Genomic DNA, 19272 nt, shown 5'->3' on the forward strand with positions numbered 1-19272 from the left:
GAAGTGATACTTTGAGTACATAGAAGTATGGGATTTGGATGGGAAGAGTAGGGAGATTGTTCCCATTTGGCTCATCAGTTGAACAAACATATCCTATGTGCCACAGTCCCAGCTTGCTGTATTAAGAATCAGGCCTAGAGATGTTTCACAGAGGTAGGAGCATGAGGACAGAGAGGTTGGCCCCCAACAGCAAGATGCTGTTCAAGGATTCTGATTCTTATAAAAATAAAGGGTCCAGGTTGAAAGTGGTAGGCTTTTATTGGACAGTCCAGCACTTCTCAGACATTAGCCATCATCACAATCAACTGGATGATTTCAAAAGCACTATCGCTGGGTCTGCCTCCAAGTGTTTCAGATTTGGGAGGTATGAGATGAGGTCTCAAGATCTGTATTTCAAACAAGTCCCAGTGACTCTGATGCTTCTAGTCCAGGGGCCACTCTTTGAGAACTACTTGGACAGCATAAGAATCACAACTTCTCATGTCTAAAAACCTAGTGTGATTCTGACTAGTTTAAAGAAAAAGGGAATTTCTTCAAACTGTGAGTATTGTTGGATGGTTCCTAAAATGCACAGGAATCACATTCAGAAATAGACGAACTAGAGCAGTTTTGGTGCCAGCAGCACAAACCCCTTCATCATGCTTCTTGGACCAGAGCATCACAGAAATATCACTTCCAGGTATTCTTCCTCTCTTGCTTCACCTGAATTAATATTCAGAATCTAATTGGCTTAGAGATGATGCCCACTCCTCAGCTACTATATTGATAGGGAATTTTGAATTATAGACCCTCCAAGACTGTGCACGATGAAAGAGATGTAACTGAAAAGGATATGAGGGTACGATTGCCAGATATGTTAATGGATGCTTTTGTAGCCAAGAAACACAATAACAACAAAAACAGTCCATGTCTTCTATCATACTAGGAAAAGACCAATTAACAGAGGGCCTGGAATCCTAGGGGAGAGGAGTTTGCTCTTGATCTGAACTGAGGGCTCCTGTAGATTCTTAGAAGGCAGCTGATAGCTTCTTTGGAGGAGGAAAGAAAGAAGTGAAATCAGCTCTTCAGGAAAACTCTGTCTTGGGTACCCACGGTGGGCCCTCCCATGCCTTGTTTTCCTGATTCCAAGCTTCAAGATCTTTATTGCTTAATCTTTATTGCTTCCAGGTTTAACTATGTCCTAAGGAACTTTAAGTCAGGAACTTCTGATTTCAAAGAAATACTCATCTGCCCTACAGCTTGAAGCATGCTATACAATTCATTGGAATGGTTTCTTCTTCTGGATATTCTTAACTTTTTTACTTTACTAGAAATATGTCAAGCATACAAGACAGTGCAGAGAATAACATAGCACTTGAGTATCAACCTCCTAGTTACCCAGATTTCTCTTTTTGAAATAATCCTATCGACTATGATGGAACTTTTGACCATGGTAAGGTCTTGGGGGATAGCTAGAACAAAAGATGGGTTGGCCATTGAGATGGAAGTGAAGCAGGGAGGCAAAACTCAGGGTTACTGCAAGTAATCAGATCATCAACAACAGAGTAGAGACTAAGTACCTATACCCCCAAATACTAAAAACAGTAAAGCAATGGATTCAACAATTTGGAAGGCACTAATTTTAAAAGGATATTTTTCCTTAACGTACCTAGTCCTGACTCAAATTGCCCTGACATGAACAATTACCTTTGAGCAATTATAAATATTTGCTTCAAATATTTGTTTAATCTTGTGTAGATCTCTAAGTAGATAAGTAATCATGTGGGAAGGGTTGATAAAAATGCCTCGGGCAGGTCAGCCCTCTGGGTGGCTGGAGTGGGTATTCATGTGTGCACTTATGACCCTTTGTAATCTTTGAAAAGTGTAAGCTGTGACTACATAAAGTTAATGAGATGAGATTTTAAGCTTCCAAATAATAGTAGTGACAACTCAGACTGAAATTTTTAGGCTTCCGTCTTCTCTACATTTTATAGCTATCAATTTAATTATATGAAAATATAAGTCACCTTTTGGGTAACAGGAAAGCAAACTCTGAATAAAAGAAAGCCACAGGTTGTTAATTTTCATGTTAAGACCATAGTTTTCTTTGGATATTCTTCTTTCTTCTTTTGAAATAGGGGGTTTGCAGAACTGTACTCCTTTTGCTACTACTTTTTCCTTCTATTTCCATTCTAAGAGATCATTACTTTTTGTCCTTTCCTTGTTATTCCTTGAAAGTATCATATTCAGATTATGATAACACCTTATGTAACTGTATTTTTAGGAAATAAAATTTAAAGTAGATGGCTATAAATACCAGAATAACTTTGTTTTTAATTTAGCCATTTTAGTAATTCATTTCAGTGAAACCTGAAGAAGGTATTGAGCTACACCCTGTGAGAGGCATAAAGATAAAGAGACTTGCTCCCTCTTCTCCATGAGCTCACAGTCTTGGGGAAAAGCTAGTTCACATTGCTTAATTCTCGTATGCGTCATAGTGTGACAAGCGACAAAAGACAGGTATAGAGATGTGCTATGAAAGTACTAAAGAAAGAGATTACTTCTGGTTGGATGGTCAGGAGAAACTTCCTGGAAGGAACAATTCTGATGAAGAATGGGGAAAAAACTGGCATTCTTCATCAGAATTGTTGGTGGGAACTGATATTCCAGATTGAAAGAAACCACAAGCGTAACCCCTAGGGCAGGAATGCATGGCATTTTTGGAGTCACAGATGTGTGATACGGCTGTGTGATACAGAGAAGTCGGGGAAGGGGGTCAGAGCCTCATTTTCAGTGTGATAAATGCCATAGTCAGGAGGTTGGACTTTATTCTGGAGTAATGGGCAACCATTGTCTTACTCTAGGCTTTGAAATGGGCGAAATGACATGATCAAAGTAAAATTCATTTCAGTTTAGCAGATATATTGAGTGGCTGTAATGTGTCTAGCCCTGTACTTGCAGTGATAGTTACAGAGACACGCTCTTGATGTTGCCCTCAATGACCTTTGAGTCTAGTAGGGGACAGATATATGAACAGATAATATCAACAAAAAGTATTATTTTGAGCTAAAATAGATGTATATACAGGAGGTTATGGGAGTCCAAAGAAAGTAACCTGGGGGCTAAGGAAGAGGTTTATCCCTGATACAAGTCTTGCAAGAAGAGTAAGAATTATTTGGATAAAGAGCAGAGGTAGGAATAGTCCAGACCAAGAGAACACAGAGAGTAAACTCACAGGGCATCAGCTGGCATGGGATGTATAAAGAAGACAGAAGTGCCATTTTATTAGCTTATTCAGTGGGGGGGGGGGGTCAGAGTTGGAGTAGGGTAAGAGTGGAGAGATTGGGGTAGGAATGGTCCTTTGGAAATCTCTTACACAGCAGAGGCAGGGAAACCAGAAGACTACTACAGGGTCACATCCTGCAGTAGTGTGACATTGAGGACGCACAGCCCAAAAAGGAATTCCAAGCTTTATACATGATTCCTAAACATTTAGGGGGATTCAAATATATACTGCCTGACAATTCCTATTAATATTCTGTTATTTCTTTTTTTTTTTTTAGGTTTTTTTTTCTTAACATTTTAACATTTTTCTTAATCATTTTTTTTTTATTAACATAGAATGTATTATTTGTTTTGGGGGTACAGATCTGTGATTGCTCAGTCTTACACAGTTCACAGAGCTCATCACAATATATACCCTCCCCAATATCCATCACCCAGCCACTCCATCCCTCCCACCCTCCTTCACTCCTCCGGCAACCCTCATTTTGTTTCCTGAGATTAACAGTTATTTCTTAATATTAGGCATCCCTAGAACTCCCAGGAGCCTACTAGTGTCCTATCCCAGAAGGACCCTCACCCCATCTACAGAGTTCTTTTCTGACCACCTTGGTCCTTCAATCCCTGTTCTCTATTCTGCTGCCCCAGTAGGTTTCATCCTCCCTTTGAACATTACTCTTTGTCTCTGTTTGGTTTTCTGCCTCCACCCCGCATCTTCACACATGAGTTTTACCCTTTCCGTGCTCTGCAAACAGGATTTGATGTTGTGAGAGCAAGAGGATTACATTGTGATTTGGGTTAGGGGGACAGACAGCAGGAGCTTCTGAAGCTGAATATGTTAATATTGGGGGGCCAGTAGCAATAAGATGAAAGATGGTGAGAAAGAGTTAGGGATATGACAGTATGATGGAATAGAAGACATAGAAGTGAGAAAACTTTCAAAAACATATCCATAGCCTGACAACTAACTAAATGGTGGATGGAGGCAGAGAGAGGTAGGATTTTAATACTGGTTGGTAGTTTGGATGTAGAATAAAAGACAGCGGTGTGATATTATTCACTATTGTGGGGATCCAAAAAGAGGGACATATTTAAGAGATAGGATTAGAAGATGATAAATTTGACCTTGTGTATGCTGAGCCTAAGGTGTCAGCAAGATACTTAAGTCATATGTAGCAAACATACTGCTTTAATTTGATGCAATATGCTAGCAGTCTCTAAACCTTTGTGCACTCATGGTCAAACACCCTTGGAAGAAAACATAATATGATCCTCTCTTGGCGATTGATTATACACTGATAAATCCTGCAGTAACTAAACCCATCTAACTTAACTTCATTTCCAGTGCCCCTCCCAATTTTTTTTCCCCCCAGAATACCTATTAACATCATTTGGAAGGTTATTTTCAAGGAACCATGTTTTAAGAAATTATTACAGTCCTAAGGAGCTTTAATTAGGGGATGATTAGGATCGAAAGAATTTGATGGGGGTGGAGGGGGTTGTTTATTTGCATGGAAGTGAGAGTTGCAGCATTATGTACTGATGAATCACTCAGAGTGAATAGAGAGACAAGCTTGCAGAAAGAACTTCTATAAACACCATTTGATACCTGAAATGGCATGTAGAGAATACAATTTGGAGAGACAGCAAATTGTGCTTGCAAAAGCATGGGTAGAATTGACATGTGTGACAAGTGATCTAATCTCTAATATTGTTTTCCTACCTGAAAAATAATGCCCACCTTGTTGAGTTGTATTGAGACTTAAAATAGAAAATATATGAAGCACCTATCACATAATAGACACAAAATCTACTCTCAATAAACACTGTTATTAATATTTTCATTTAAATCTTCTTGGTGGGTTGAAGCAAAGCTTTCGCAACCACCCTGCTCTATTAAAACCTAACTTTGAGCAGTTACATAGCAGAAATCTCCATTGTGGGTATCCATACCCTAATACAAGAAAGTAATCCCAGTTCAGACAAGCCCAGGCCAGGACCAGCATGGTGCAGGAATAGACTCCCCACAAGCTAGGCAATGGAAGAAGACACCCCAGGAATTTCCTAAAGGCATTTGTGACTATGGTTTTGTTTTGTTTTGTTTTTTAAATCCGCTTTGCATGAAGGGACGCTGGAAGCTAATATCAGAACCTTAGTGAACAATCTGCTCTCCTTAACAAATTTCTGAGCTAAACCCACCCTGGGCAAATGGCCTGCAGCCAGTATCAGTCTGGCATGAGAAGACTTCTCTGACAATAGTCATTATCTGGCACCCTCAGGGGCAGACTGGGGTGGGACCAGAGGGTGGCATCTGCAACAGAAAACTGAGCTAATGAGATATACTGCTGTCTGAATATGTCACCATGTCACAAATGCAGGCCTTAATCATTTTCACGCTTGGTCAGTTGAGCATACAAGGCCAAAAGAGTTCTGAAGTTAAAGCTAAAAGCTCTGCTAACCGCCACAGCACATTAGCTTTTCTTTCTCCATACCCAGCCCTCAGTCAATTACCATGATTTATCCAGATTAGCTTATTTCAAATATCAAAGGGATGGTGATGAGAATTTGTTATTTTGCAGTTATTTCTGTAGGACTTCTGGACAGTAGTCTCTCAGGTCTCAGATAGTATAAGACCTTGTTGTTATTCAGATTAGCCGTTTAACATGACCAGCTAATATACGTAATCAGGAAGTCCTCCCCCAGCGCCCAACATATGATAGAAGAAATCATTGAAAAGAGGGTGAGCAAGTCTTCCGGGAAACTTGTAAAATATCAGAATTGTTCAGATCCTTGGGAAGGGACAGAGGCAGGGTGACAACTGGTTTATGTGTGTGGAACATGCAAGGATCTTGTGGCAGGAGATGCTCGTTCATTCTCTGAGTGAAGATAGGCCAAAGTGTCAATGAAATACACCCTAGAGGGGCGCCTGGGTGGTTCAGTGGGTTAAGTCTTCTGCCTTTGGCTCGGGTCATGACCCTAGGGTCCTGGGATGGAACCCCGCATCAGGCTCTCTGCTCAGCAGGGAGCCTGCTTCTCTCTCTCTCTCTGCCTGCTCTCTGCCTACTTGTGATCTCTGTCTGTCAAATAAATAAAATCTTTAAAAAAAAAAAAAAAAAGAAAGAAAGAAAGACACCCTAGAATTTCATACAGCCTCTCTCAGTGGAGTACTTGTAGGGAAAATGAACAGTTCTGCATCTCTTATGGTCACCTGTCCCAAGAATTACTAGACTGGGGCAGAATGAATGCACACAATACAGTGCTACTTGAAATGTGGTCCAAAATTGGCAGCATCAGCATCACCTGAATCTAGGATCATCTGGAAGTACAAATTCTCAGGTCCTACCCAAGGCATGCAGAAATCAGAATTTCCAGGCAGTTTGTTTCTAAAAGTTTCCCAAGTAATTCTCGAAACACTGAAGTTTAAGCAACACTGTTCTAAGCCTGTATTCAATGTGCCAATCATTTCCACTTTCATTCACTCACTAAACCCTTAGTTTCTTGTTCTCTTATCCTGGTGGTCCCTGATTAGACCATGTGGTTATAGATAACACATCAATTTTATAATTTTTACCATCAGCAGAAATCAGCACTCTATTTATGGAAAGCAACTTCATATAGGCAGTAAAAATACTGATTCTTAGACTTGTGATTTTGTATGCAGCAGAAAGACAATAGTTAGAACTTCTGAAAAATGACTGACTGTTCATTCCCAGGATAACCGTGATGTAAGATAAGGGATTAAAAAAGGAGAAAACCACTTACATGGGCTGTAAGTTGCTCTTGGGAAGCTTTTACTTCAGCTTGTAATTTCTCAATGCACTGTAAAGGAGAAAAGTTTAGAAACAAAGAGTATAACTCTTCCTTTTACATTTTCAAAAGATTCCAGATAGAAATAGATACTAGCTCTCAAATCCTATGAATGGCAGCACTAACTTGCCTACATACTTTGGAAATCATCATTGAGAAATCCTTGCTCCTATCCCTACCTTTTGTCCAATCTATTGAAGAGCCCAACAACAAAGAACACAGATATGCTAAGATTTAGGAAACGAGTGAGAAAATAATGTTTGCTTGATGTATTGAAGGTATTGCTGACCTACTTTATATTACATATATATATATGTAGGATCAAATGGGTTTATACCTACCTTTGGAACATATGGATATGTTTTTGTGTGAAAATATATATATATACCAAAAATGGATACAAACCCATTTGAGTTGAACAAGAAAAAAAAAAAAAATTTTTACATAAATGCCCAGAGAGTCCAAGATTTTTAACTTCTTATCATTGATTTAAGTGCACGCAAACTTCCTGATCTATTTATTTTACTCCACAGAAGCTATTCATTGATTAAGTTCAACCTGAAAAACAAGGAAACATTTGTGTAGTTCATGCCACTTACAAGTAAGTAGAATATTCAGCTAATATGGTCCAAGAGGCTCCATATCAAACAAACTTTTAAAATATCACTAACAAAATTAATTTTTATATGTGAATATTCATCAGGAAATACAATTACATTTACCAAATACATATTTTTATGTGCCATCTTGAATTTAAATACGAACTTCCAGCCTATCCAGAAAGGACTACAGAATTGTCAGTTCATATAAGTTCAGGTAACTTTTTAAGAGAAAGGTTATTTTTTTCTTCTACAACATACCTGGTCTTTTGCAAGAACCATTTTTTCATATGGTTCCCCACTATCTTCCTTATGGTTCAGAGTCTCTAGTTTCTCCTCTAGCCAGGAAACTTGCTCAAGTAGTTTTGCTTTTGTTCCTTCAGAGGCTGCAAGCTAAAGACACTTCTTGTAAGTAAGGGCGTGCAAATACAGTGATTTTTTTTAAAGCTCCTTTTAAAAGTCTAATTATAAATATTTTGCATACCACTTATATCTATTAAATATGATAATGCTTTCTGGAATATTCCTCATAGCTGACAAAGATTAGTATAGAAAGATAAGGAAATAATGTTGATTTTATTTTTATTAATAGATCTTTTGGTGTAAGAGATGAGACTACATGGTTATAACAGGCAGAGCAATTTCTAGAGCAACAAGCTCAACACTCATCTTTCTTACGTTTTAAGATTATACTCTATTTGTACAGCTGAAATCTGAATTTTGGCTTGTATGTTGTTCTTGGAACTCTTGGGGGACTATAGCTCTTTAGAAAGAGTAGGGATTCTGACAGCCATGAATATTCACCATATAAGCAGCTGAAGGGAAATGCAGGAATTTCAAGGTAAAGTCTGATTGAAGGTAGATCTATGCTAAAACATAAGCAGAAAATGTCTGCGGGTGACGGTCTTCATTCTACTGTTTGCGGTTGCCTCTTGAAGAAAGGGTAGTTTGATAGTGCCTCATTCCTTAATTCCCTTGGAGAGCCCCTGGGCTAGCATTTCCTTTCATTCAGACAGCTTATTGTGCATTTTCCCTATAGCTCAGCAACAATTCTGAAAGAGCCTCTGGAAAGGGACACACACCTTGTATTCATTCCAGTTCCCAGTGTGTCCTTGGAGGCATGAACTATCTTTAAATATCTCTTTCATATGACTCCAAGGGTCACTGTGAAGCCTACTGTCTCATCTTGAAAAGTGCAGCAAGTTTTTAAAGACAGTTTACCAAATGTGGAAGCAGAAGCATGAAGAGGTTGGTCTCCATGGAAATGAAGTGGGCATATCACATATACCCTGGCATAGATCCAAATCCACTCATCCTCGCAATTATTCACTTTACAGTTATTTGTTTAGTTGTCACTCTCCACAGCCGTTGTGTTATTCACTGGAGATTCCGAAGGGCAATGTGGAGGACCAGAGGGGCACGTACGTGATCAACGGCTAGCTACACCTTTCAGCTCTCAGTGACATGGGAGACCCGTAGTGCTCCTCACAGACAGTGATGCATTTAACTCTAAAGTACATGATAGTTTAGAGATGGAGCCTGGTTTTTCTAGGCACCCTTCTATTTATTCCACAGTACGGTGTAATGGCTAAACATACAGATTCTTGAGTCAGACCGTTGGGGTAAATATCTCACTTTCCTATTTACTGTCTGTGGGATTTAAGCAAGTTTCTCAGTCTCTCTGAGCTTGATTTTCCAATCTGTAAATGGGAATGGAGATGAAAAGAATAGTACTTGCCTCACAGGTTTGTTTGGAGGATTATATAGGTTTATATAAGAGAGATACTTAGAATAATGCTCAAAACATATCCTGTACTCAGTACCTATCATTGTTATACTTTCTTCTACCTCCTCTAGATTATAGTAAGTATTGATAGGGATTTTATTCAAACATTTATTATTTATCAAATTATAAAACAACGTGTCTGAAGACATCACTGCATTTTTGAGCCAGTTGTCCTAAACTCGAGTTGCATTCAGTTCACTTACTTCCTGCAACCACTCCAGTGTTCGGGGGGAAAGGCCTCACTAAATCTGGCAATTTTTTCTCTCAAATACAGTTTTTCTCAGGCTGGCCTATTTTATTCTCATTATCCTCCCTGACCTTTCATTGACCAGTCACCATTTGGTTGTCTTTCTTTTAAATCTACGTTCTGTTGTTTTCAGGCTTTTATTTGTTCACTCAAGAGATATTCATTTATTCACTCATTTGTTAAAGAAATATGTTGAACACTTATTATATGTAAAACTTTAGAGGTAACACATGAGAGTGATATTGCTTCTATGCTCAAAAAACTCACAATTTACCTGAAAAGGCAGACCATTTTAGAACTATTATATAATATGAAAATACATCGGTGAATAAAAATGACATTAATAATTTACTGGGTGCTAACTACTTATCAAGCCCTCTGCAGAAACTTTTGTTTTCACTTTTATTTATCTCAGTTCTGCTTCCTACCCATTTTGCAGGTAAGGGAATTCAATAAGTTCAGTAAAGTTGTGTAAGGTTGTCCTTTGCCCAAGGGCAAAGCAAGTAAGTGTTGGAACACAAGCTTTCAGCAGCCGACATTGGATCTGATTCCCTAAACCCAAATTTGACCTCAACTCCTAAAGCAGGGCCTGAGAATCATGAAAACCCCATTCCTTTTGCTGCTGATTGGTTCAGGAATCAAGGTCTAAACCAAGTAGAGTCTGGCTTTTCTTTGGCCACAGTTAAGTATGTGAAGAGAGGTGAACTAATTTGGACCCCTCACACTGCACAGGAGGAAATTTGATGATTTGGAGAAGGATTTTTCTCTTACCTACCAGATATGAATGCTACTATAATCATCCTATAAACATCAAGGAAACCAGTATATGGTAAAGCAACACTCTGATTAAAGGGTGGACAACAGTATTGAAATGTTTTCTCAAATAATCTTGAAGCACATCCTACCTTGGACTCACTGAGAGTGAGCTAATAAGTTTCCTTATTGTTTAGAAATTGAATTTTTTGTTACTTGTTACCATAAGCATTCTTTTGGTATACTAACTGATTCCAAAGTTCAAGCTCTTGGCCAAGTAAGTCAAGTCTATGGAACAGCAGCTGTAATTAACATTTATTTAGTAGCTATACCTTACCACGAATTCTGCGGGGTACTTCTTGACATAAATTACCTTAGTCCATTGTTCAAAACTCTATAAGGAGTTTTGCTTTTATTTTTTGTTAATTATCACCATTTTAAAGAATGAGGAACTAGATACTTTTTGGAGTGAATTAGCTTGCCCACAGCTAATAAGAAGATGTTGGATTTGGGTCTACATTGGTCTGCCTCCAACTCTGGGTTCTATATTATATCCAAACCCCCTAATGCTAAGGCTGCCTGCACAGATGAGGCCTATGATCTGAGCACCACCCCCCTCCATCCTCTCCTAACTACATGACCCTCAGCATTCTTTCTCAGCATGTTTACCTATTTACCTGAAAGAAATTTATTTTCTTTTATTCTAAGACCTGAGAACTATGTCCTAACATCTTGCTTCTTTTTTTCATAGACATCAATACCATCTTTTTTCTTTTCCTCTGTCTGAATACCCCTTTGACTCAGGTATATTTACCTCACGCTTAGCTTTCCTCTAAGGAACTTTGACTGGTAGTCAAGAGATCTATGTTTTAGTCTCAATCCTACAACTCACTAATACTAGGACCTTGGTAACCATAATAGAATTTTACGTGCTACTTTGCTCTATTTTTATAGGGTATTTCTCCAGTCATATGTATTCAAACTAGATTATAATTCCCCAGAAGGATGAATGGAGAATTCTGTCAAAACTTACAATACGTAGTCAAATTGGCTGGGAAAAATCTTTGCTAAGATCATTCTACTTATTAACTTTGTAAACTTAATTCTCATATGTATGTACCATCACCTTACAACAGCAGAATAAAGGAATATTATTTTTTCTTCCACATATAGATACATTGGGGGCAAGAATTAATAATTTCCTGTTGCATTCCCTTTTATAGTGGTGAAAATGTTTATCGGCTTAAGACAATATTTCTGAGCTCTCTTTGAAAATAGCCTGTCAAATAAGACTGATAATCCAAAAGGATAGAAGAAAAAAGAGATGGGAAATAAAATGAAATAAAATAAACGTTAGACATCAGAGGTTTTTTTTTTTTTTTTCTCTAAATTTAAGCACTGCCTGAACGACTGTGCTCTATTGCTGAGTCACAACATGTTAGTTGCCATTTTGAATTTATGCCCTTGTTTAGATGGGGGTTTTAGGACTTTTTAAAGTCTAATTTTCAATTCAGGAAGCCTTTAGGAATGCTGCCTAAATTCAAATTCAAATTATGACACAGGAAAAAAAAAAAAAGCATCAAAGTAAGTAAGAGGAAACCCAAAGTTACCCTACAAGATATCATAATTGAATTTTTAAACTCTGGGGACTTTGGGCATTGCTTCTTTTTTGTTGCTTCCTTTTCTTTTTTAATAAAAACCACTTGGTTTTACAGAGTAATTGTTCTGGGGAGCATGGAGACAGTTTAGTCCAATTAGTGTCAGTATCTGCTTACATAAAGAGAGTAGAAATATATATCTTCTTTAAATGACCAATTTTCATATATCCTAATTATCTACTTTGTTGAAACAGGTTCACATGGTGTTGGAATGCTAATGTTCAATTTCTGACTCTTTTTGACAAACAGGTACCTTTCCTTCTGCCTATGGTTTTAACAAGTTTGGAGGCAATAGATGACTTTAAAAGTATGAATAATATTTGTGTTAAGAATTATAGAAAACAGAGAGGCAACATCCATATTATACCTTTGAGGCTATGTAAATACACTAAAAATAATCAATTTCCAATATTTATCCTAATGTTCCATAAAAGAGCATTAAAGAAGTATTATAGCTAAAAGTGAAAGAAGGTAAATTTTATCCATTGTGCAGTTGATTGACAGGGTCAAAGGGTACTGATATATTTTAGAATTGTATTCAAGATAGTGGTTAAAGCAAAACAACTTGGACTTCACTGAAGATGGCAGAGTAGGAAGCTCCAGGAATAGGTCCTTCCACTTAAATAAGTATTGAGCTGGCAAGACCTGGTAGAGCCAACCATTTCAAACTCTGGAGTCTAGTAGAACACCTGCAGCATCCCAGTAAATAATGGGTGAAGAAAGAGACTGGCACTCCAGGAAATCTGTCAGGTCACCTTTGTAACTATAGAGATAATGGAACAGGAGACTTCAATGATCATATATGAGAAGAAATATAGTCTTGGAAAGTTAATTTGGAAAAGTAACCAAACAAATATACAACTACAGTCCTTGACAAGCAACAGCAGCAGTTCTTGGTTTAAGGTCAGGAAAGAATCTGATTTCCAGAGTTATCATAATGCAGTATTCAAAATGTCTAGTTCTCAACAAAAAATTACAAAGCTTACAAAGTAAAGTATGGTGCATTTACCAAAAACAAAACAAAACAAAAAATCCCCACAACACACACACAAACCACCTTGATGAAAACTGTACTGGAAGAAACTCAGACATTGGACTTTTGGACTTATTAGACAAATACTTTAAATCAAGTATATTAAATATGCTCAAAGAGGTGAAAGAAACCGTGGAAAGGGAGAAAGTAAAGGAAATCAGAAAAATTACTTATGAGCAGATAGGAGATAGGAATAAAATAATAGAAATTATAAGAAAAAAAACAAGTAAAAATTCTGAAGTTGAAAAGCAAAGTAGTTAAAATGAAAAATTCTCTAGAAGAGTTGAAGAGCAGATATAAGCAGGCAAACAAAAAAATTGCAAACTTGAAGGTAGAGCAACTGGAATTGCCTGGTCTGAGGAGCAGAAAGAAAAGAATGACGAGAAAGGAATGGACTTAAGGGACCTCTGGGACACTAAACAAGGCATACTGGCATACACATTATAGAAGCAAATAACTAAAAAAGATGCAAAAAACCAAAAGTGAATCAAAATGGTATGCTAGGAAAAATTAAGCACAAAAGAAGGCAGCACTGGAGGACTTGAGGAAAAAAAGATGTAAGATTTATAGAAAACAAATAGTAAAGTAGCAGAAGTACGTGCTTCTTTATCAGGAGTACTTGAAAAGTAAATGGTTGAGGGGGTGGCTGAGTTGGTTGAGTATCCTCCTCTTGATTTTGGTTTCAGGTCATGTTCTTGGGGTTCCTGAGATTGAGCTCCACCCAAGTCAGGCTCAGTGCTCAGCGTGGAATCTGCTTGTCCCTCTCCCTCTACTCTTCACCGTGCTCTCCCTCTTTCTCACTCTCTGAAATAAATAAATCACATCTCTAAAAAAATAAATAGAAATGAATGGTTTAGACTCACCAATTAAGTGACAGAGAATTGTGGGATGGATGAAAAATATTATCCAACTATATGCTGCTTACAACAGACTAACTTCAGACTATTTGAAGAAACAAATAGGTGGAAAGTAAAAAAAAAAAAAAAAAAAAAAGATATTCCATACAAATAGTAGCCAGTATCTGGTGACAGATAAAATAGATGCTAAGTCAAAATTAGCACCAATTACAAAGAAGGGTATTATATACTGAAAGAGGTGTCAGTTCATCAAATGTACAAACATACATGCATCAAACAATAGAACCACCCCAAATATATGAAAAAAAAAATTGACAAAATTCAAGGGAGGGATAGTGGCAGTAAACAGTAATAGAATAGAGTAGAACTGTAATAGAATAGTATAGAATAGAATAGACTTCAATACCATACTCTTAATAATGGATAGATCATCTAAAAAAATGGACTTAAACAACATTTAAAACTAACTAGACTTAACAGACATATATAAAGGCAAATCGGGAACATCAGCAGAATACATATTCTTCCCAAGTGCATTTAGAACATTTTCCAGAATAGCCCATATGTTAGACATAGTGTTAAAAGAATTGAAATGATACAAAGTACTTTCTCCAACCAGAATGGAATGAAGCTAGAAATCAATAACAAAAGGAAAACTGGAAACTTTGAAAATGAATGGAAATAAACAACACATTCTTGAAGAGTAAGTGAGTCAAAGAAGAAATCACAAGAGAAATCAGAAAGTACTTAGACACAAAAGAAAAGAAAAATACAGTCTCCAGGGACTCTATCCCAGGACTCCAGGATCATGTCTTGAGTCAGAGGAGGATGCTTAACCAACTGAGCCACCCAAGTGCCCAAAAAAGTGTTGAACTTGAGAGAAGTGGTGGTTGCACAACCTTCTGAAATCCATTCAATGCCCCTGAACTGTGTCCTTCAAGATGGTTAATTGTGTGCTATATGAACTTCACCTCTGTAAAAATACAATGGCTTTCTAGTCAGCTCTCAGTGGTCATGAAAATTATTAGCATCACACCATTTCATGGAATGCTATTAGGAAAAAAAAAAAAAATGACAAAATTAGATTGACTGCTTTCAGTTTAACTTCATGAACACAGATCTCAGGGTTGAGTACTGCTGACCTGAAATCAAACCGTCATTCTATTTTTCTCTTAGTAAAGTGCATTTCCTCTTCTCTGAGATACTATTATGCTCTATTCTTTCCTCAAATATCATTTCTTACGTTCTCTTTCCTCAGATTTCCACTCCCACCCCTCAGCCCCAAATGACCACATCATCAATAATTTACTGAAAGAACAGAAGCTGCCTCCCCTTCCCACCAGCCAGGATATGAACCTTACTGCAGCAGACACTGCTTATTCATTTCCCAACAGCTTACCTATTTATCCCTTGCTACCAGGCACCCAATTTGGATTTGCTAGTAGCCATGTGTTTAGGGGAGCTTGGCCTTGTCTAGTCCCAGGGAATGAATCACAATTAAACTAAGCCAGCTATGTTGGTCTCATTCCCAGGTATATAAGATTATTTTAGGCCCGGGCCTGCACCCAGGAGAGGCCTCTGGAGCCCCAGGAAAAGGATTTTACCAGATTTTTTTTTTTTTTTAAAGACACACAGGAGGAAGTACATCACTTTTTCTTGGTATCTTTTGGCTGCATTTCATTCTTGAAATTGCAGCACATCTCCTACAAATATGGCACAGGGGATAGTGGAGTGAGAATGGGTAACACCTGTGATCTTGGTGACATTCTTGAGCCACTGAATTAACCAATGTTAATTGCTTCACCTTAAAACGTATTCTCCCATGCTGGCCTTACTACATTACTTTAATTGGATTTCTGTTTCTAAGAGGGGAAGGCATCCTTTATTACACAAATGGAGAATATATTCTTCTAACAAAGCCCAGCACTTTCAATAGGCTTTGAATCCCATCTCCTTGATCACAAAGCCTTCAGCCCTGTCATTTCTGCCCCCCCACACCCCTCCCCCATCCATTCCTGCATTATCTATCTCACCCCTTCTGGTTGGTTTTGGTTAGCATGTAAACATGTTAATAGTAATTCTCATGAACAAAAAATGTCCATTGACGGCCTAAAATAATGGCTTTTCTTAAAATAATTGCCTACCTACACTGTTGTCACTTTCTTAGAATATTCCCACTCTTCTGTTGAAAAGAAAAAAATATTGGCTTATATAATTGGGGAGCCAGAAGTAGATTTTGGTTTCACTCCCAGCTAGATGTACAAACTCAGAAGCCATCATACTCTGTCTCTTTTTACCTCTGTATCCGGTATGAATTGGCCTTATTATTTCCCAGTGCAGACAAGCTTTCTTCACACAGTAAGGAAAAAAAAAAAAAAGTTACCCATAGCTTTCCAGGTTCGTGACCTCAATGGTAAGACAGTTTGTCCTCCAGTAACACACTGAACAAGGACTCTTTCTGGCCCATTTTAGTTAATATGACTTCCCCAGGATTAGTCCTTATGATCAGGGAAATTGTATATCATAAATAGCTAGAAAAAAATAATGGACTAGACTAGAATCTAGGTCATGTGCTCAATGATCATTTCTTTGACTATAAGTGACAGCCACAGAATTATTATAAGATTGGAGCCAGGAAAGACATTTCTCCAGAAAAGTTAGACACAAAAACAGAGGCCAATTAAATTAAAGTCAAGCCTCTGGATATTAAGCACAGTTATACCGTGGTCATAAGAATATGCATTTCCCACAGTGCTCCAGCACAGGATGAAGTGTCTATTCTCCATGAGTCCAAAAAGGCACTCACCCCTCCCCCAAGAGGAGATAACCAGGAGTTCTATCAAGTTACTGCATCTAGCTCCACATGTAGATCTCCAAATTATGAGTATTCTACCCTGAGTCACATGTAGATGACATTCATCATGACATAATGCCTAAGGATTTAATAAGAAAAAAAAAATACCCTCCCTAAAAAGAGCACAGTCATAATTTAATTCCCCTTTTAAAGAAATGGAAACGGGGAAACAACATACAGTTGTCACTGACCATTGCAAACACCACATAGGATTGGCCAGTGATAACAAGGCCAGTCCTGACTGTGCAGTGAGTGACGTTTCTGATGGGTTTGAGTCTGCTTCTAACCTCTGGGAACCTTCTATGTCCTTTTCTTCCATGGCCATTGTCAAGAAAAAGGCTAGAGGGTATTCCTTTGTGGGGGTGTGTGTGTGTACTGAATTCGAGTTTCAGGTATGTCACCAATTCCTCTTTTTGTCAGAACCATTTTGGTTATGTTACAGAAATCCAACACAAACTAGCTTAAAGAGAGCGTAAGCTGGTTTCTTAACTAGGAAGTAGAGACACCTCTATGTCCTGAGTCTTAAAACAGATTCTCAGAATTCTCTCACTTCACCATCCTTGGTGTGCCCTCTCTTTCTCTCTCAAACTATAAGAAAAAACTTCCCAGGCACTGAATTTTATTTCTCTTCTAATCTCTCTTCAGTTGCCTTCTGCCCTCTACTAATCTACTGACACTGATCTTACCAACGTTACTTATGATCCTCATTTTAGCAAACATAATGGACAAGTTTCTAGTCATCTTATTCAACCTCCCAGTAAAATGTTATAAATGTTATAACACTTAAAACACTCTTATGGTTCTCTGGATTTCTTCTTGATTCTCAGTTTCTTTGGTTACATATTTTTTTTCTTTTACTTCTCTAAATATTGAAACCTAAGAGTTGGGTCTTGTCCCTTATCTATGCTCATTCTCTAGCTGATTTCATTCAGTGCCATAATTGAAACATGTTGGTTACTCCCATATTTTAAATGTATAACCACTTAGCTTCAGCTAATATGTATATATACCCAACAACCTACTTAATAGTGCCACCTGAATGTATATGAGGCATCTAAAAAGTAATGTATTAAAAATGGACTCCTCATATTTTATACATTCCCCAGACTTCCTTCTCATAATAAATGGAATGACCTATCCAGTATGTGTAAGCCACAAATACAGTTAAAACTTCTCTTTCTCTCATCATCCACCCAATCCATCATAGAGTGTGGTTATAAAAACCATCCCATTAATTAATGTGAATTTTCACATTTATCTCCTCTCATTGTCTTTTCTCCTAGAACTCCTACACTACCCATACACATACATATAGCAAATAATATTTCAAGAAAGGTTTCCAGTGTCACTAAACAACAAACTAAGTCTTGACAAACCTTGTAAAACATACTAGAGAGAAAGGAGTGATTTCATTCAAAAACAAAAGTTTTCCTTGTCAAAAATGCTCTGAAAGCTGATCTGGACTAGTACTAAAAACTGTGAAATATTTTGGCAATAAATAATGGAGGTAGGCACTTTAAAAATTACCTATTCAACCTGTGGGATGGACAGGCACCCCTCTGTCTGAGGATACATTTAGTTCACAGAACTTGGTTTGTCTTGTTTCACTTTTACAGTTGAAAACAAACAACACATTCCTCATCCTACCACCATCCTAGACAAAACAGACTTTTACATTTATTAATATTTCTGCCTTTACAAAGTTATTTCTAGCCATTTCTAGGTTCATGTACATCTTAAAATAGACTTCCTTAAGCCTATAATTTGGAAGTGTAGTTAACTCTGTATTAGTTTGCTAAGGTTACTATAAAACTAGGGGCACCTGGGTGGTTCAGTAGGTTAAGAAGCTGCCTTTGGCTCATGTCATGATCCTAGAGTCCTGGGATCTAGCCCCACATTGGGCTCCTTGCTGAGCAGGGAGTCTCCTTCTCCCTCTGCCTGCTGCTCTGCCTACTTGTGTGAGCTCTCTCTCTCTCTCTCTCTCTCTCTCAAATAAATAAATAAATAAATAGATAAACTATATGTCTTAAACATCATAAATTTATGTCTCACATTTCTGGAAGCTAGAAGTCCAGGATCAAAAATTTAGTGGGGTTAATTGCTTCTAAGAGGTATGAAGAATCTCTTCTATAACTCTCCTCTGGATTCTGGTGATTTGCCGGCAATCTTTGACATTCCATCTCTTGTAGAAGCATCACCCTGGTCTCTGCCTTTGTCTTCATGTGACTTTCTCCCTGTATGTCTGTGTTTAGGTATCTACTTTTTGTAAGGACACCAGCCATGTTGGATTGGGGCCCATCTTACTCCATTATGTCCTCATCTTAACAAATTACATCTGCAACAATCCTGTTTCCAAAAACAAAAACAAAAACAAATCCTATTCTGAGGTCCTGGGAGTTAGAACTTCAACATTTGAA

At 37.7% G+C, this 19272-nt stretch overlaps 1 protein-coding gene across 3 annotated transcripts in view; it reads right to left on the reverse strand.

Annotated features, from left to right (window-relative positions):
• The window catches only part of CCDC192 (coiled-coil domain containing 192), a 197715-nt gene that overhangs the window by 135551 nt on the left and 42892 nt on the right, over positions 1–19272 (reverse strand). For all 3 annotated transcript variants that reach the window (XR_001179189.2, XM_013055554.2, XM_004737430.3), the window contains exons 4-5: positions 7929–8060; positions 7024–7080 (exon numbers count right to left, since the gene is read on the reverse strand). Coding sequence is in view for 2 of the 3 variants with exons in the window: in XM_013055554.2 (XP_012911008.2) it covers positions 7024–7080; positions 7929–8060 (189 nt within the window). In the remaining variant the exon portion in view is untranslated. The remainder of the gene's footprint in view (positions 1–7023; positions 7081–7928; positions 8061–19272) is intronic.

The sequence above is a fragment of the Mustela putorius genome, unplaced genomic scaffold (assembly GCF_011764305.1).
Source record: "Mustela putorius furo isolate JIRA1106 unplaced genomic scaffold, ASM1176430v1.1 tig00000145_pilon_pilon_pilon, whole genome shotgun sequence".
NCBI lineage: Eukaryota > Metazoa > Chordata > Mammalia > Carnivora > Mustelidae > Mustela > Mustela putorius.